The sequence below is a fragment of the Nuphar pumila genome, chromosome 8, assembly GCF_984573655.1.
Source record: "Nuphar pumila chromosome 8, dmNupPumi1.hap1.1, whole genome shotgun sequence".
Classification (NCBI taxonomy): Eukaryota; Viridiplantae; Streptophyta; class Magnoliopsida; order Nymphaeales; family Nymphaeaceae; genus Nuphar; species Nuphar pumila.
In genome coordinates this window covers 19605054-19620460 of record NC_143256.1, presented here as the reverse complement: position 1 = coordinate 19620460, position 15407 = coordinate 19605054, and the positions used below count along the sequence as shown (strand labels likewise).

The 15407-nt window shown below is 38.6% G+C and overlaps 2 protein-coding genes across 3 annotated transcripts in view; one reads left to right on the top strand and one right to left on the bottom strand.

The window, feature by feature from the left end:
- LOC149829726 (uncharacterized) overlaps positions 1-9617 on the top strand; it is a 75548-nt gene extending 65931 nt beyond the window's left edge. Inside the window, exons 7-8 of the mRNA XM_090016071.1 lie at positions 8691-9036; positions 9183-9617. Of these exons, the coding sequence (XP_089872197.1) occupies positions 8691-8862 (172 nt within the window). The 3' untranslated portion in view covers positions 8863-9036; positions 9183-9617. The remainder of the gene's footprint in view (positions 1-8690; positions 9037-9182) is intronic.
- Positions 9618-12526: 2909 nt separating this feature from the next.
- Positions 12527-15407, bottom strand: part of LOC149829725 (putative membrane protein At3g27390) — a 54612-nt gene continuing 51731 nt past the window's right edge. The window contains exons 6-10 of one of the 2 annotated variants that reach the window (XM_090016069.1): positions 14554-14660; positions 14316-14460; positions 14041-14239; positions 13010-13253; positions 12527-12927 (exon numbers count right to left, since the gene is read on the bottom strand). In XM_090016069.1, the coding sequence (XP_089872195.1) occupies positions 12828-12927; positions 13010-13253; positions 14041-14239; positions 14316-14460; positions 14554-14660 (795 nt within the window). In that variant the 3' untranslated portion in view covers positions 12527-12827. Of the gene's footprint in view, positions 12928-13009; positions 13254-14040; positions 14240-14315; positions 14461-14553; positions 14661-15407 lie in introns of those variants that run through there. The other variant, XM_090016070.1, reaches the window with a different exon arrangement.

The window sequence follows — 15407 nt, the reverse complement described above, 5'->3', positions numbered from 1 at the left end:
CTCACAAACCATTTTCTTACCTGAATAAGCATCATACAGCCACACCATTGCACCTGTGCAAACTTGAATAATAATGTGCCGATTCTACCTTTTCCTCTACTAGATGGACATTCATGTCAATGGTCCATTAGCACGTCTGGTGTTTTATCAAGTTTGCCATGATGTACCCATACAAAGAAGTTCCTCAACGTTCATGTATCAATTTGCTGTCATATACGTGTTGTTAATCAAAGGCACATGGCGTATGATGTTTGGAGAGAAATATATATATAATTTGACAACATGCAGTAAAACAAAATGTGAAAGGTATCGAGATAAATGCATACAGAGGTAAATCCTCACCACTACCAAATGGAGCTAGAGGATCAGAATCCGAACACCATGTTAGTAAAGGGAGGGTGCCAAACAATATATATTAGACAAGAGATAAAATCAAAACACAAAAGACATACAATGGACCCTCATAATAGAAACCCGAAGGTGATATGATATGAAATGGAGTCGATATATCAGAACAAAGAACAGACTATATGACACATTGCAGAGATTAGGGGATATATACAGTAATGCAAATAAGCAAAGACATGTTAATTGATGAACCAGTGAGCTAATTAACATACTAAAAATGCATGATGCAGGATGTCATATGGTAGATCTAATCACCAAGTGCCATGGAATGCAATGTATGAAACAAGAAATACAGATCGAGGAGTGCCAAACGTTGTACTGCATTGTGGTGAAGCAGACTGATGCAAATGGATCAAGATGACTATAGGCAATGAAATTCAATAACGAAAGCAATAGATGGTTGATGGAACCAATTTAGATTTACATGGATAAGAATGCAGAGAATGTAGATATACGAATCCATGAACATTCAATACTCAGAAGCAGGGATATGACAAAATGAAATAAAAGTTAAACCAAATTGGACGACATGGTGCAAGTGTGTGTGTGGGGGGGGGTATGAAATGGAGCATCGGGGATAAAGTAGACTTTGATCCCCTGGTGTGGCACAAACTCAAATCATGATAAAAACATATTTACATTATGTTTAGGTACAATCAGACACCATGGCAGGAGCTTGAAGAACCCAAGAGCACAGGTTAATGTTATGGAAAAACATGAATCTATGCTATAATGATGCTAGAGAAACTCATTTCAGGTCAAAATTTAATGAAAAGAAAAAAAAAGTCATAAATGATCTGAACAAACATATGATCCGGACAGGACTTCTTTCTTAGTCCCTTCAGAATGGGCTTAACACTAACTGATGGAAATCACCATTTTATCGTGAATTAGTCTTCACGATGGCTCTGCTCTTATCAGAAATCAGTGCCTGACTCTAGAGGTTTTTATCCAAAAGGATGATAGAAAGAGACATTGGTGCTGACTTAACAAGTAAAATAATGAAAAAGAAAAGAAAAGAGATAACTGAGATAGAGCGATGATAGAAACAAACAATCTTAGGGAAATAAAGTAAAAAGAAAAGAACACCACACTAACAGGAAATCCAGATGCAAGGTGAATCGGCATATAAACAAGAGGAGACCATGAATCAAAAACGAGAATCAAATAGATTATATAAAGGTATTGAATCTGAACCATAAACAGTACGAAAAATAAACAAACTGTGAAGCAGCAGGAAGAGAGAAAAAAAATTTTGTCGGAACATATCTGCTCCTCTCGATATTGCTTACCTACAACCTGATTTGCTATATGCAAATCGGGATTGCAGGATATGCATCAATGGATAATACAAAATAAAGCAGAAGAAAACAGAAAAAAAAAGAAAGAAAAGAGAAAAGAAAAAAAAACAAATAGAGGGAAAGGCGAATATGACCAAAAGGGGAAACGACTTCAACAATGGAAAGGGAAATACAAAGAACTTTGCAGAACGATCAAAATTCAGGAGAGATGAGAGATAAGTACATGTTTGTAGCTTAGCTGATGTTCAATCGATCCTCCACTGGTCGAAGAGGGAGCGCCAGAGGGGGTAAAGTGCCGATGGGTGTTGTTTAGAGTGAAGTCCGCCCCAGAGAAGCCGACATTGATGGGTAGTGATCCTTGATGTGAAATGAATCATAAATAGAAATGGATATCCTTCAAGGAAGGTTGATCATGAAGCGATGGACGCGAGAGGCAGAGAGCGCTGCGTGAGGGTGGATGGGATCGATAGATAAAAAAAATGGATGCCGAGTGTGAGGAATGACTACCCTTTTAAAGAAGAAGGAGAAAACTCCAGAAGAGCTTCTGTTAGAGATGAAGGGTTTGGAGAAAGGGGAAGGCCTGTGAGGCCGTTGGCCATTGACGGTTCTGGAGCCATGGTTATGGAGGGTGTGCGATGGGCGGTAGAGGTCGCACATGGGGGGTTCAGGCGAGAGCTTCCTGAAGGAAAGAGGGTGAGAGCTTCGTGAAGGAGAGAGGGCGATGGACCGACTCTAAAACCATAACTCGACCTTTTTTTTTTAGAACACTGAGGGTAAGATTTTCCAAAAAGGGGCCTCTTAAAGAGTGTTTTCTAAAAACGGTTTTTTAGAAAACCATTTTTTTGTAATTTCCTTCATTATTTTGATTTTTTTGTTCTTTTCTCGGTATTTTTTGATGATTTTTTTTGTTATTTTTTGTTATTTTAAAAACCCTAAAATCTAAGAAAATATGAGGGACAAAGCTATTTTTTGGTAAAATTTTACAAAAATAGGGGTTTTCTAAAAGTTTGGGTTTGATTTCTTAAAAAAAATGAGTTTGGATTCAAAATTTGAGAAGATTTTCGAGTTTTTAAACTCGAATTGAGAAATATAGAGCCATGAATCCGAACGGATGCCAGACAGACTATCCGAGCCATTCAAAACTATTTTTGGTATTTTATAATTTCAATTTTGAAAATTAGACAACGAGGCTCAGATTCGGATCTTTTACCTGGATCTGGATCCGAAACCGAGTCAGATGTATAAAAATGAACTTAATTTCAATAAAATCTGAGAAATAACTGGAGTTTGAATTTAAAACTGACTCAATTACTCAGGAAATGGAATTAGGGGCAAAAAAGGGGATATTTACAACATTTTGAAAAATTTGGGGTGTTTACACCTGCCCAACAAACTTATTAATTTCTAGAGGATTTTCTATTTCAAGTTCCTGTATTCCACTGTTTCCATCTTGACAGGATATCCCTTGAGCACAGGAGGAAGAACACTCGTCGTTTGTTTCGGAAAAAAGCTTTGTACTGAGCCATGGATCATAAAAGGGCGCATTCATATTGGTTTGGGCAGAAACATATTCTCCATCTCCAAAATCATTTTCATCAAAAACTACATTTCTAGATATCTTGATTCGTCTGCTGTCAGGATCATAAAATCTGTACCCTTTGTGATCATCTACATATCCAACAAATCTGCACTTTGATGCCTTAGCCTGAAATTTGTTTCGCAAAGAAGAGCCAATATGAACATAACAGATGCAGCAAAAAAAATTTAGTTCATCATAATTAGGATGCTTCCCAAATAGGACGAAATAAGGTGATTTATTTTCTAAAAGCTTCATGGGCATGTGATTAATAATGTGAAAAGCCTCTGTCCATAATCCTATGGGAACACGACTTCCGTGCATCATGCTCATAGCACTCTCCACAATGTGACAGTGTTTCCGTTCAGCAACTCCATTCTGTTGAGGTGTATGCGGGCAAGATACTCTACGATTTATTCCACTATCTTGGAGGTAATTGATAAATTCTCTGGAGGCGTATTCCCCCCACCATCACATTAGAAATGTAAAATATTACAAGAAAAATGAGTTTTGATAGACGCATGAAAGGTACGGAAAATAGAGAAAACTTTCAATTTATTCTTCATGAAGTATATCCAAGTGAAATGAGAGAAATTATCAATAAAGATAACATAATATCTACCTCCAGAATTAGAGGAGTCAGGGGCTGGTCCCCACACATCAGAACAACCGATTTCAAAAGGCTTTGAAGTTCTCTCATTTATTGAATGAAAAGGATGAACATGACTCTTACACAGTTGACAACTGGAACATATTTTATCATCTGATCTAGGATTCAAGCTAGATTCAGGAATAAGCCCATTAGATACCAGTCGCTCAACAAAGAGTGACCACAATGACCAAGACGTGAATGCCAAACATCAGGCTTATTACGTTTATTTGAAGGTTGCAAACTAAACACATGAATACTCTTTGACGACATAGACTGAAGAGAGGACTTCAAGGTAGGTCGAACACAAGTAGAAGGATCCTTCTGGAAGACATACATATTTCTCTGGCGTTCCCCTCTAGCGAACATCTCCTTCGTTTGTAGATCCTTGACATAAACAAAAGACAGTAAATTCAACGAAAGAATTGGTACGATCAACAAGCTTAGAAACAAAAATAATATTTTTTTTAATATCTAGGGCATGAAGAACATTGGGAAGATGAAGTGGGGATTTAGGCAAAGGAATAAAAACATTTCCAATGTGCGTGATGGGATGGTGTGACCCATCTCTAGTGATGATGTTACTTTTTCCAAAATAGGGGGTTAAAGTAGAGAATTTACCCGCATTATCTATGACATGAGTAGCTGCCCCTGAATCAATGTACCACGCTCCTTTATCATCGCGCTTCAGATCAAGTTCAGACAACGTGGCCAAGAGAAGCTCTTTCACATCTCCACCAAACTTTGAAGGGTTCTCCTTTCGTCCTGACGAGCTCTCACCCTTTTGGAACTTTTCTTTGTTATGTGGATTGTGCCAACAATTGACTTTGATGTGACCCCTCTTGTTACAGAGGTAACATGTGGGTACATTTTTCACATTATAAAGAGGTGAAGCACTCGAGGTGGGCAGTAACCCACGCCCCCTGGAGTACCTCGTCCTCTGCCGCCACCAAAATTACTATCACCACGTCCCTGACCAAAAGAAACACCAGTAGCAAGAACTTGTCCACCAGTGTCATGTGACATCCCCTTCAAAGTCATCTCATATTAAAGTAGTTTTGCTTGCAAGTCTTCAAACGACGGTAAGCTGGGTAGACATAACAGTGAGATCGAAAGAACATGAAATTCCGGCCCCAATCCATTCAAGGCTTGCCTAACTTTGTCGTTGTCTATCACTTCATACCCTACAACGGCTAGTTGATCACTGATGTTTTTAACCTTGTTCAAGTACTCCATGACAGACATGAAACCCTCAGTAAGGAATTGAAATTCACGCTGAAGGAAGCATATTCTAGCCTCTGAAATCTGAGAATATGTTTTCACTAGCCTGTCCCATAATTCTTTTGCTGAACACTCATCTGGAATTCCCACCAATACTTTCTGAGAGATAGTAGAGATAAGAAAAGCAATTGTAGCTTGATCACGCTTCATCCAATTCTCATATTGGGGATTTGGTATTTGTTGTATAAAATCAACCTTATTTCCATCTTTAGTTTCTTTTTTGCTAAATTTTGGAGGGGCTGAAATTGATCCATTTAGATGTCCAGAAAGACCTTGACTTTTAATGAATGGAAGAATTTGTCTTTTCCAGATCAAGAAATTGGAATTGATAAGTTTTTCAGAAATGAGTTGGCCAAGAAAATTGGATGAGAGAAATGATTGAGAAGAAGAATCCATGATTTAGAATAGAAAAATATTATTGGCGTGTGCAATCAGTATATAAATTTTACAGATCACGATGCAACAAATTTTCACAGATTACGATGCAACAAATAAGACTCTCCTCTTTTTCTTTTTTTTAACTAGGAGAGAGTCGAATATTCAGCGTGAATGTGAAATGTCAGATCTGATACCCAGATTATCATATCTAATCTGATTTCATCAAAAACTATGATTCCCCTTTCCAAATCGCACACAACAATAATAAAAACAAATGAGTGATGGGTCTACGAAAACAAATGGAAAGGAGAGAATATAATCGAACGACATATCTGATGTACAAATCTGGAAAAGACTATGAAAACTCGAATAGGAATATCGTGAAACTGATTTGGAAATAGGAAAATCGTGAAAACTCATTTGGCGCAAATCCAAATCAGTTTCAGAGATCAACTGATTTGATGCGAACTCAAAGCGGTTATAAATTTGATGCAAAAACAAGACAGAGAAGAATAGGAGAGGCCAGATGTCAGATTTGGTACACAGATCAGATCTAAGTGAAAAGGTTGTATGAATAAGAATCTAGAAAAGAAAGGGTTCAAAGATGGAAGAGTAACAATGAACAGAGGAAGACAAGGCACGGCTGAGTAACGAATAAGTTGCAGAAAAGAAGATTAGAAAAGGAATAAGAAAAGAGAAGAAGTAAGATCTCTTAGAGACGCACCTGTATAGAAAACTTTCAGCCCTCAGATCAGACTTGCTCTGATACCATGTTAGTTTTCTCCAAAATCTATAATCAAGAAGCTGTAGAGAGGAAAGAGAAAGTGAGGCTGCAACTAGTCACGTTTTTCATAATAGAAAAAATTGTGACCTCTTCCTTTTAATATATAAAACAAAACCTAATACATGGCTTTTACAAGTAACCCTAATAAGTTATAGGTATTTACAAGTGTGTCCAATATATGCTGGACATGTTACATAAAAGTAGTTTGGATTTGGATCCGGATCCAAACTTAATTACAAATACAAGCATACTATATTTGTCCTGTCTAATACAAAGCACATCTGGTTGGGAAGACAATTGATGAATTGAATGAAGAAGGTAAAGAATCAGGTGCAGTGGTCACCTCACGTACCTACCATGGGATCAGGAAATCACTGATCTATGTCATGCACGGGGCATTCTAGTAATCATTGATGAAGCTCATGGTTCACAGTTTAGGTTTGATCCTCGTCTTCCGAGAATTGCATTGGAGCAAGGAGCCGATAAGAGTGAGAGAGCGAAAGAGGGGGGGTGGGGGTTTAGCTGAGAAGAGCGAGAGAGACGAGGGGAGAGAGATTGAGAGAGAAATTGAAGGAGAGAATGGAGACATACCTCCTCGCCATGCCAGAATCGCCACGCCGGACCGGTTGCATTGCCGATGCTGGGTTGGAGACGGAGAAGAGGAGGTGTCGGGGTCGGGAGGAGGGGGCAAATTGTTTTTGCCCTAATCCCTCTCCCAGCCCATTTCATCGGGCAAATTTTTTTTAAGTCCAAAAATTGGACACTTAAGACCCTGGGTGCGTTGACCGCACCGGGTGCCGCACCCGTGTCGCATCGACGCGGGTGTGGCACCTGACTGGCCGAATCCCTGTGACATAGATGAGCCTTTATTGCAAATTATTTGTTGTACTACTTTCCTTAAGTGCGAAAGTTCCTTCATCTTCTCTTTCTTAATCTTGGGTGAACAAGGATATTAAGGGTGTGTTTGGATACTTTGGAGGAGAATTATCATAGAAAGTGAATTCTCGCTCCAAAGAAATATCAAGAATGAGAATTCTCAGTTTCTAGATTTCCATTGTTTGGATAACTCAGGTGTAAATAATTCTTTTTTTATGTCTTCTCTCTCTTTTTACTTTTCCTTTTTCTTTCTTCCTCTTTCTCCTTTTCCTACGCAGTAGAGAGGGGCAATGGTTCTGGTGTGGCTGAAGGATGCCACCAGCCACTATGCTGATGCCAAATTTCAGCATGTAGATCTGCCGGCATGAATGGTCGATCACTGGCAAGGAGGTGCACTGGCTGGATCGCCAACAATTAGACCTCCCTCATCTGGAGCCGTTAGGAGTTGATGGTTAGAGAGGAAGAGGGAGGAGGAGCAGGGAAAGAGGAAGAGATGCTGAGGAGGAGGAGAAGGGGGAGAAGAAGAGGAAGAGCGGTGGAAGAGGAGGAAAAGGAGGAGGAGGAGCGGCGGAAGAAGAGGTGGAGGAGGAGATAGGAGGAAAAGAGGAGGAGAGGAGGGAAGAGGTGAAGAGGAGAGGATGGAAGAGGCGGAGGAGGAGTACGGACCCTAGAGAAATCCAGGATGATAAGAGAAATCGGGAAGCACCCTCGATATCTCTAATTATCTGAGAATTAGAGTTCTCACATGGAGAGATGGAAACTCTAATAAGAGATTTTGGCAGATTTGGAATTCTAATTACCAAACCCACAAATAGATCCAAACAAGAGAATCTTATGTGGTAGGTAATTAGAATTCTAATTCTCACAAATTCTTATGTCCAGATTTACCCTTTACCTTTCTTTCTGAAAGAAAACTTTAAACCTGACAATCTTCTATAATTTTTTCCCATTTTTGACCTTTTGTTTTTGCATACCAAGTCTTAAATCATCTTCAAAATCTCTCTCTCAATTGTAGCTAGAGAAACTCCTTGTGCATATGCTAATGAATGCAATGAGTAAGCCAGCAAAGTAATAGTTGAATTAATGTTGAAAGTACATCCTTTTTGATAGGCAAGCTGAGGGATAAGCAATTTATTATAGGGTCTGATGACTATGACACTTTTTCTGTTACATGTAAGTCTTAATTAGTATCAACACAAAATTCTCTCAAAGTGAGTCCAAGTGGCAAGACTTTGGCTTGTTAGGAGCTGCCAGTATGATCTGGTACATATTGTAAGCATAAGATTTGCTGTTAAGTGAACCAATGGAAACACACATTCTTTAGGAAATAGCAAATCGTGCCCTTTTTCCTGTTTATTGAAACATAACTGTTAGAAATTGTTGTTAATGCCCCTTTTTTTGTTCATATGTCTGTAATCATGATTCTTTTATTTTCAGAAGATCCATGACCACTGGAAGTCTGAGTGAGATCTTTAAAAGTGCAACTAGCTGCCGTAAGGCTGGGCTTCAAGCTTCAAAATCCAAGCTTCAGAAGTTGAATGTCGAGGATACAGATAGTCCAGCTGTTGATGCTGTTATGGAGACCCAAGACAGTCAGGCTAATCTTTGATTTCCAGTAATGAGTGGGGAGGGTGGATGATGCTCAGAGCTTAATTACACTGGTTTTGTTTTATGGATTATATCATACCATATCTATTCTAAATGGATGCACAGGACTAGTGAATGCGCGAGCTGGATGTATTTGTTTGGTAGTATTACAAATAGAAGATAAAATTAACCAGAGGTTTGAAAACATTTCCTGTGCAATGGTTATCAAACTTTGATTGTCTTTGAAATTTTCCAGTGGTTTTTTCAATTGATTGTAATACAATTGTTCATTTCAAAGAAGCTGCTATCTTGATGTGACGTCTTTTCTGGGTGTTTTTGCAGGTAATGTTTTTGAAATCGCAAAATTCGGGTGTACTCATGAAGCGCCTGCATCTCATGCCTGCAGGATCTTTTTGGAAGAGGTTGTAGAAACCTATGCACCAAACCTGCATTTCTATAATGCAAACTGTACGATTCTTTCAAGGAGTAATCAAAAGATGGATCGAGATTTTGGGAAATAATTTCATGCTTGCTTGGATTTAATTTTTCAAAACTAGAAGTCAGGAAATGAGAGCTTCCTTTTCCCTAATCTGTGATAGATGATTCATTATGTTTTTCACTTTGAACTAACGTTGATCTTTGACCAACAGGGGTGGGTGGGTCTCCAATCGTCTGGTAGGAGCAGTTTGTGCAAGTCACCATGTGATGGGACATTGCAAGTTCAAACCCCACTGGTATATGAATAACTGCCTAGTAGTATGAACATGCCTCTTGCCTGTCGGTTGGCTAAGTGCTATTTGTAAAAAGGAGGGGGACCTAATTCCCCCAGCTCTGGTATAAAAAAAAAGGAACTAACATTGATCTTTTCGTATTAGTTAAAGGAAATAGCTAAACGGATTTTCAACTTTTCACGAATGATAAAATTGTTCTTTAGTGTCAGGTTTGAACCAGACTACGCTTGCACCAACTTTAATAATCAGGGTGTGTATGTAGGGCTGCACAATGAGCTGAGCTTGCTAGAGCTTGGCTTGGGTTCGATCTGTTTAAGCTTGTCTTGAGCTCGTCCGAAAGAAGCTGAGCTTGAACAGTCCATCTTGATTAGCCTAATTAAGCACGATTCATATAGGTTTAGAACGCCTTAGAGATTGTATATGCATAATTTTTGCTTATCCCAACGGGTGAGATGGTGGGCTCTAAATGGGGAGCACTGGGATTGAATCCCAATAATCCTTTGTTGATTTTCAAAATTCAAATCTTTTTGTTACCTCATAGGAAAGAGCCCTGATACAAACGCCTCCCAAGAAAATGGTGATTTCTATTAGATGGCACATTTCGTCAACTTGAATATTTTTGTCCCTGTTCATATTGTGTCAATAAGTTCAATCTCACCTACTCATGCATTTTCAAGTAGATCAGTCCACATGGATGGATTTAGCATGATTCATTGCACATCATTTTTTTAATCTTTTTTATTGTCATATTTAGGTGGAATCTGGCCATTTATTTTTACTTTTATTTTAAAATATATTTTGATGTTTAAAATTTATTTATGTGCTAAATGCAAATAAACCATGATCAATCAATTTGTATGGTCAGATTTACTTAACAATGCAACGAACAATGAGGTACCACTGGTTCGTACTACATTTGCAGTGTGCACATCTATGGACTTACGACTTTATGTGTTCAAGTCATTTCATTTTTATTCTTACATACAGTCCCATATGCACACACATTGTCAAGCATACACCTACACTTATTATTCCATACCTATGCCCTTTTGGATTTATGGTCTATATCGATCCCTGACTTCAAACCTGAGCCGGCATAGATCCCAAGAACCATACCCAGCTCATTTATTTAAATGGCCTTATAATGTAAATTTTGCCCCATACCATACCCTGTGATGTAGATATGGGCATGAGCTAAAAGCATGCCTGACCTAAGCTCATTCATGGGTTATCCTCTGACATTTTGCTTCATTTTTTTGGCTAGGAAGGAAAAAACCCCATCCACCGCAAAGTGAGAGACCATCGGTAAAACCCCATTGAGGTTCCCTTTACTCACTAGCAACTATACCCAGCTTTGACCATATGGCAATGGATGCCTCCTGGGAGACTTCTTATTCATAACATCCTTTTGGGCTTGGCGACTTTCTCAGAGCCCTTTCTGACAACATTTCATGAACCAAACACATTTTTGTTATTGCAAATGATCCCCAAGTGTACCACACGTGAAATCACGTTTGTTTCTGGCCTCGAGCATTTCTCACATAGGGCACGTTTGGAAGCGAGAAAGATGTAGGAAAAGTGATGCAAAATAGAAAATCCGTTTGGATTTTTTGTTCCTTCCAAACAATAGACTTTTTCACTGAGTTTTTTAAAAAAAAAATCACTTTTTGATAGGAAACATTCCTCCATGGAGGAATGTCTACCAAGAGAAATTTTATTTTTATACTCTCCACCACCCATCTCACCACCACCACCACCATCCATCTCACCATCACCCACCAGCATCACCACCAACTTCCTCCTCTCTCTCACTTTTTCACATTTTCCATGCTGTTTTTTTCATACTACACAAACAAACGAAAAACTTTCTTTTTGAAAACTTCTCATATCAAAAACTCTCATAGGCAAAACTTTCTTTTCGTATGAGAGTTTTTCTCTCTTCCAATGTGCCCTTAAACTGCATGCACACCAACCTATAATAAGTAAAGCTATTAGCAAAAGAAAGAAGCAAAGAAGAATAGGGAAACAAAAGAAGAGACACAGGGCTCGAGCCAAGCTGAGGCTTAAGAAGCTCGAAAGAAAAATATACTGCTGAGACTTAGCTCAAGCTGAGCAGTCAAGCCAAGCTTCTTGAGCCTCAGCTCGGCTCGTGTGCACCCCTAGAACATCTTGGGAGGGGAGATGTGTGTTGGAATGGGAGACGACATTAAAAAAAAGCTGATTTCAATGTCGTCTCTGCAAGGATGTTGTTGCCAAATCCACCGATTTGGTCACCCCTGTCATCACCTCTCCCAAAACAGAGACTAATTGTTTTAAGAAAAACAATAAGGGTGTGTTTGAGTGGGGTCTGCATTCGAGTGTTGTGAGTCCCACGAAATGCTGCCATGTGATTGATCATTATGATATTTTGCTCGTCTGCTGAGTTTCAGACTAAAAGGCACAAGGACCAGAAATCGAGCCGAACATGTTCCAGTAGTAGGAACATAAAATATTTTGGTGAGTAAAAACAAGGTAATCCCTTTGGGTGTAAAATGAATCCAAAATAGAGCGTGGAATAATGAGCAACAGACAGAAGAAATGTTCACCTCTCTAAATCTTTTAGCAGAAAATGCGTCCAACGGAGGATGGTTGGAACTGGATCGTCATCCGTGAGAAGCGCCTTCAGCAGAGGCATCATGTGTTTCTTGTGGACACAAAAATCCCATTGATTTTCAGTTCTCTCAACATTAACTTCATGATAAGTGATAATACACTATAGCAATTTGAATTTGAGAAGTAAACGTGATTTTTTTACTATAAAAAACCATGTATTTAAAAAAAACATTGCTTCTAACAATATTTTGGTCATTTTAATCAATCAGACGCTGCAGTAGGAGTCAAGGTGGATCTCTAAAGTGTGAGTCTGGTCATCTTTTGTTAAATAATTAATAGCAGTACTGACTGTAATCACCCAAGCCAAAAATTCAGTGGGAAATTAAAATGTCAAAACACTGGTATGCTATGAATTACAAGAAAACATTGGTGGGTATCTGAAAAGTCCCATACAGGAAAGAAATAATATCATTGGAAGCAATTGAAGTCCTATAGTACAGTGCAATTTCTACCCCTTTTACACTTTCATATCAAGGAAAGAATAGCACACGAATATTCTAATCAAACTGCTTTGGAGCTACTTGTTACAGCTGGATTGCCTTCAAAGGATCTATGATTTTATAATACACTTGAATTGATTCTTCATCCAAAAGTTGATTGTGCCTTATAAATTGGCAGAATCACCAGGAAAGGAGTTCAGTACATCCTCAAATCTGCGCCGAAACGTGGGAAACCTTGATACCAACTTTGCAATTCCTTGCAGCCTGATCCCATAAAAGCATATGATGTTAAACAAATAAATATGGATCATTAACAATAGAAAATTGTAGCTTGGGGTGTGAAAACCTTCTGGCTAATGCATCAGCCGCGGCACGTTTCAGATCAGATGCAGGTGGGGAACCAATATTCCATTCTTTCATACGCTCAGGATTGCTGCCTAGAAGAACCAACTTGCGTAGGTAGTTTTCTTCATCCTCTGAAAGATCCATGGCCTTTAGTTGGTCCTTAATTGTCATCAAGGGGTCAAAGAACCGATCAAAAAAAATTTCTCTAGGCCTGTTCAAGGAGGTTATTTCAGTAACATTATCACCTGCATCCGACAAAATCCACATTATACAGGGATGTCATCAAGCATCCTTATAGCGAATCACTTTTTATTGAAATAGAAAGTCATGATATAACACCAAGAAATATATCTATCCAAGTGGAGCTGCAAAAAAGGATGGGTTACATGCATTAGCTAGCTTCCATTGCTAATCAGTACAATGCCTCACATGTAAAGATACAGCAACATGAAGTGTCTTGACATCTAAACCAATGCAACTGACATGCACATACTTCATCTGCTGAACACCAGTCCACACATGTAACATCTTATATAATCTTTAATGATGGTCAATTTTGAACATCAAACTATGTTTTCAGTACCCTACATGCCAGGAGCTGGTTGAGCTGCATTTTGCTTGTTCCCCAAAACTGAGATAAAATTCACCACCAAAACATCTAAGGAAGCAGGCAAAACCCTAGCAAATCACTTCCAAGGGTGTTTCAATGCCTCAAATCTGAGATCCAAGGATGGATCTCAGAATGGGCATACAAGAGATCACTTGTTTATTCAAATACAGGATCACAATCCCCTCAATGACCATCCTTATATAATTGATACTGCACAATTTCTGTCCCTCTAGCCTCCCATATGGGATCTTCCACACTATCCTCGATCATGTTTGCAGCAACTATACATCTACACACAGTAGAGTGACACAAAATGGCAACGAATAATATAAGACTTCAAAAGATTAATAAGGGCAAAAGCAAAATATACAGATATCAAATAAGATTACAAGATAAAAGATTACAAATTGCATTTCACATACTCAACAGAAAGCCACTAGAATTGGCCTTTGCAGAGCGCAAAAGTCCTTGCAGTATACAGTATGCTGGCAAGCCAACGGTCAGCAATTGGTTTGCACTTCTCTTTGACCTCCACTCTTCAATATCTTTCAGTGTAATTGGTCCTTCGCGAATTAGGCTTTCTCCATGGCACTTAGTGGCCGCAAACAAGTGATCAAGTAACTGGAAAAAGACAGCCAGGAATAAGAAGACATTTCCACGTAAAAATATTTTCTGATTTGCAATGTGAAGAACATACTTCAAGTGGTTTGGTTTCTATAACAGAAGTCTTGAGAGACACGGTACGAGAGGGAGGATGCCTTCCACTAGTCCTTTCTTTGTTAAATGAGGCTGGCCTCGAGATGGAACCTGAATGATATGCTTTTTTCTTTCTGTATGGGAGCCTGCACTTATCAATTGGGAGTTGCAGAAAATGACTCTGGAGGGTGTAAAACCATAACAACATAAAGTAGAAGAAACATTTAGAGGATAGGCACCTTGGAAAACAAGAACCTTCAGGCATGTCAAGCATGTCATTACAATACTCGTCAAAGATAGATATAGAGGAGACAATATAAGAAAGTCCAAAGAATAATGATGTTTCCTGTGCAAAACAAAACGAAATTTGGATCTGTTATGAATGAATTAGACGTTCAAGGTCTGATTTGAATATTCAAATACTACAGAACATTCCATTAACCATGTGTGGCCTACAGCAAGTGGCTAAAACAAGGGTAGAAGTGAACATGCACCCAACTTAAGTTTGACTGCCCTTGGACCTGAACTGACCCAAGAGCATATGCGCTCCTATCTAAGTCATCACAAATAGAGGCCTAGGTTTTTCCAACATTTATGATATATGATCTCCTATGCAACTAAATCCTGAAAATATATACTGGTCTCCTGTTTCTTGTGAAAAATAAAAATGATTTCAACCCATTCTATCAAAAAATTGTAACAAATGTTCACATGGTACATGCACATGCTTTACATGAATGATCTGCAATTATCACATGTATGGCCACATACAACTGTAAGCATGACATTTTACTAATGAAGGAATAATGTTGAAATTTAATACATTTTTAATCTACAGAAAACTATATAAAGGAATATTAACATGTACATCACATCAAAAAGTAGTAAAAAGCATGTTACCTTCATTGAAACAGCTGACCATACCAGACTCATGTCAACAAACAAGATCTTGACGAGTCTAAAGTTGGGCAGATTTTAGAAAGATGTTTACTGTTTCTGAGGGACAAAGTACCTCTTATAGTGGGACAGTTGCACTGTCTCAAAATGATGGGTAGATGGCACAACCATGAAATGTCAAACTCGATAGAAGATA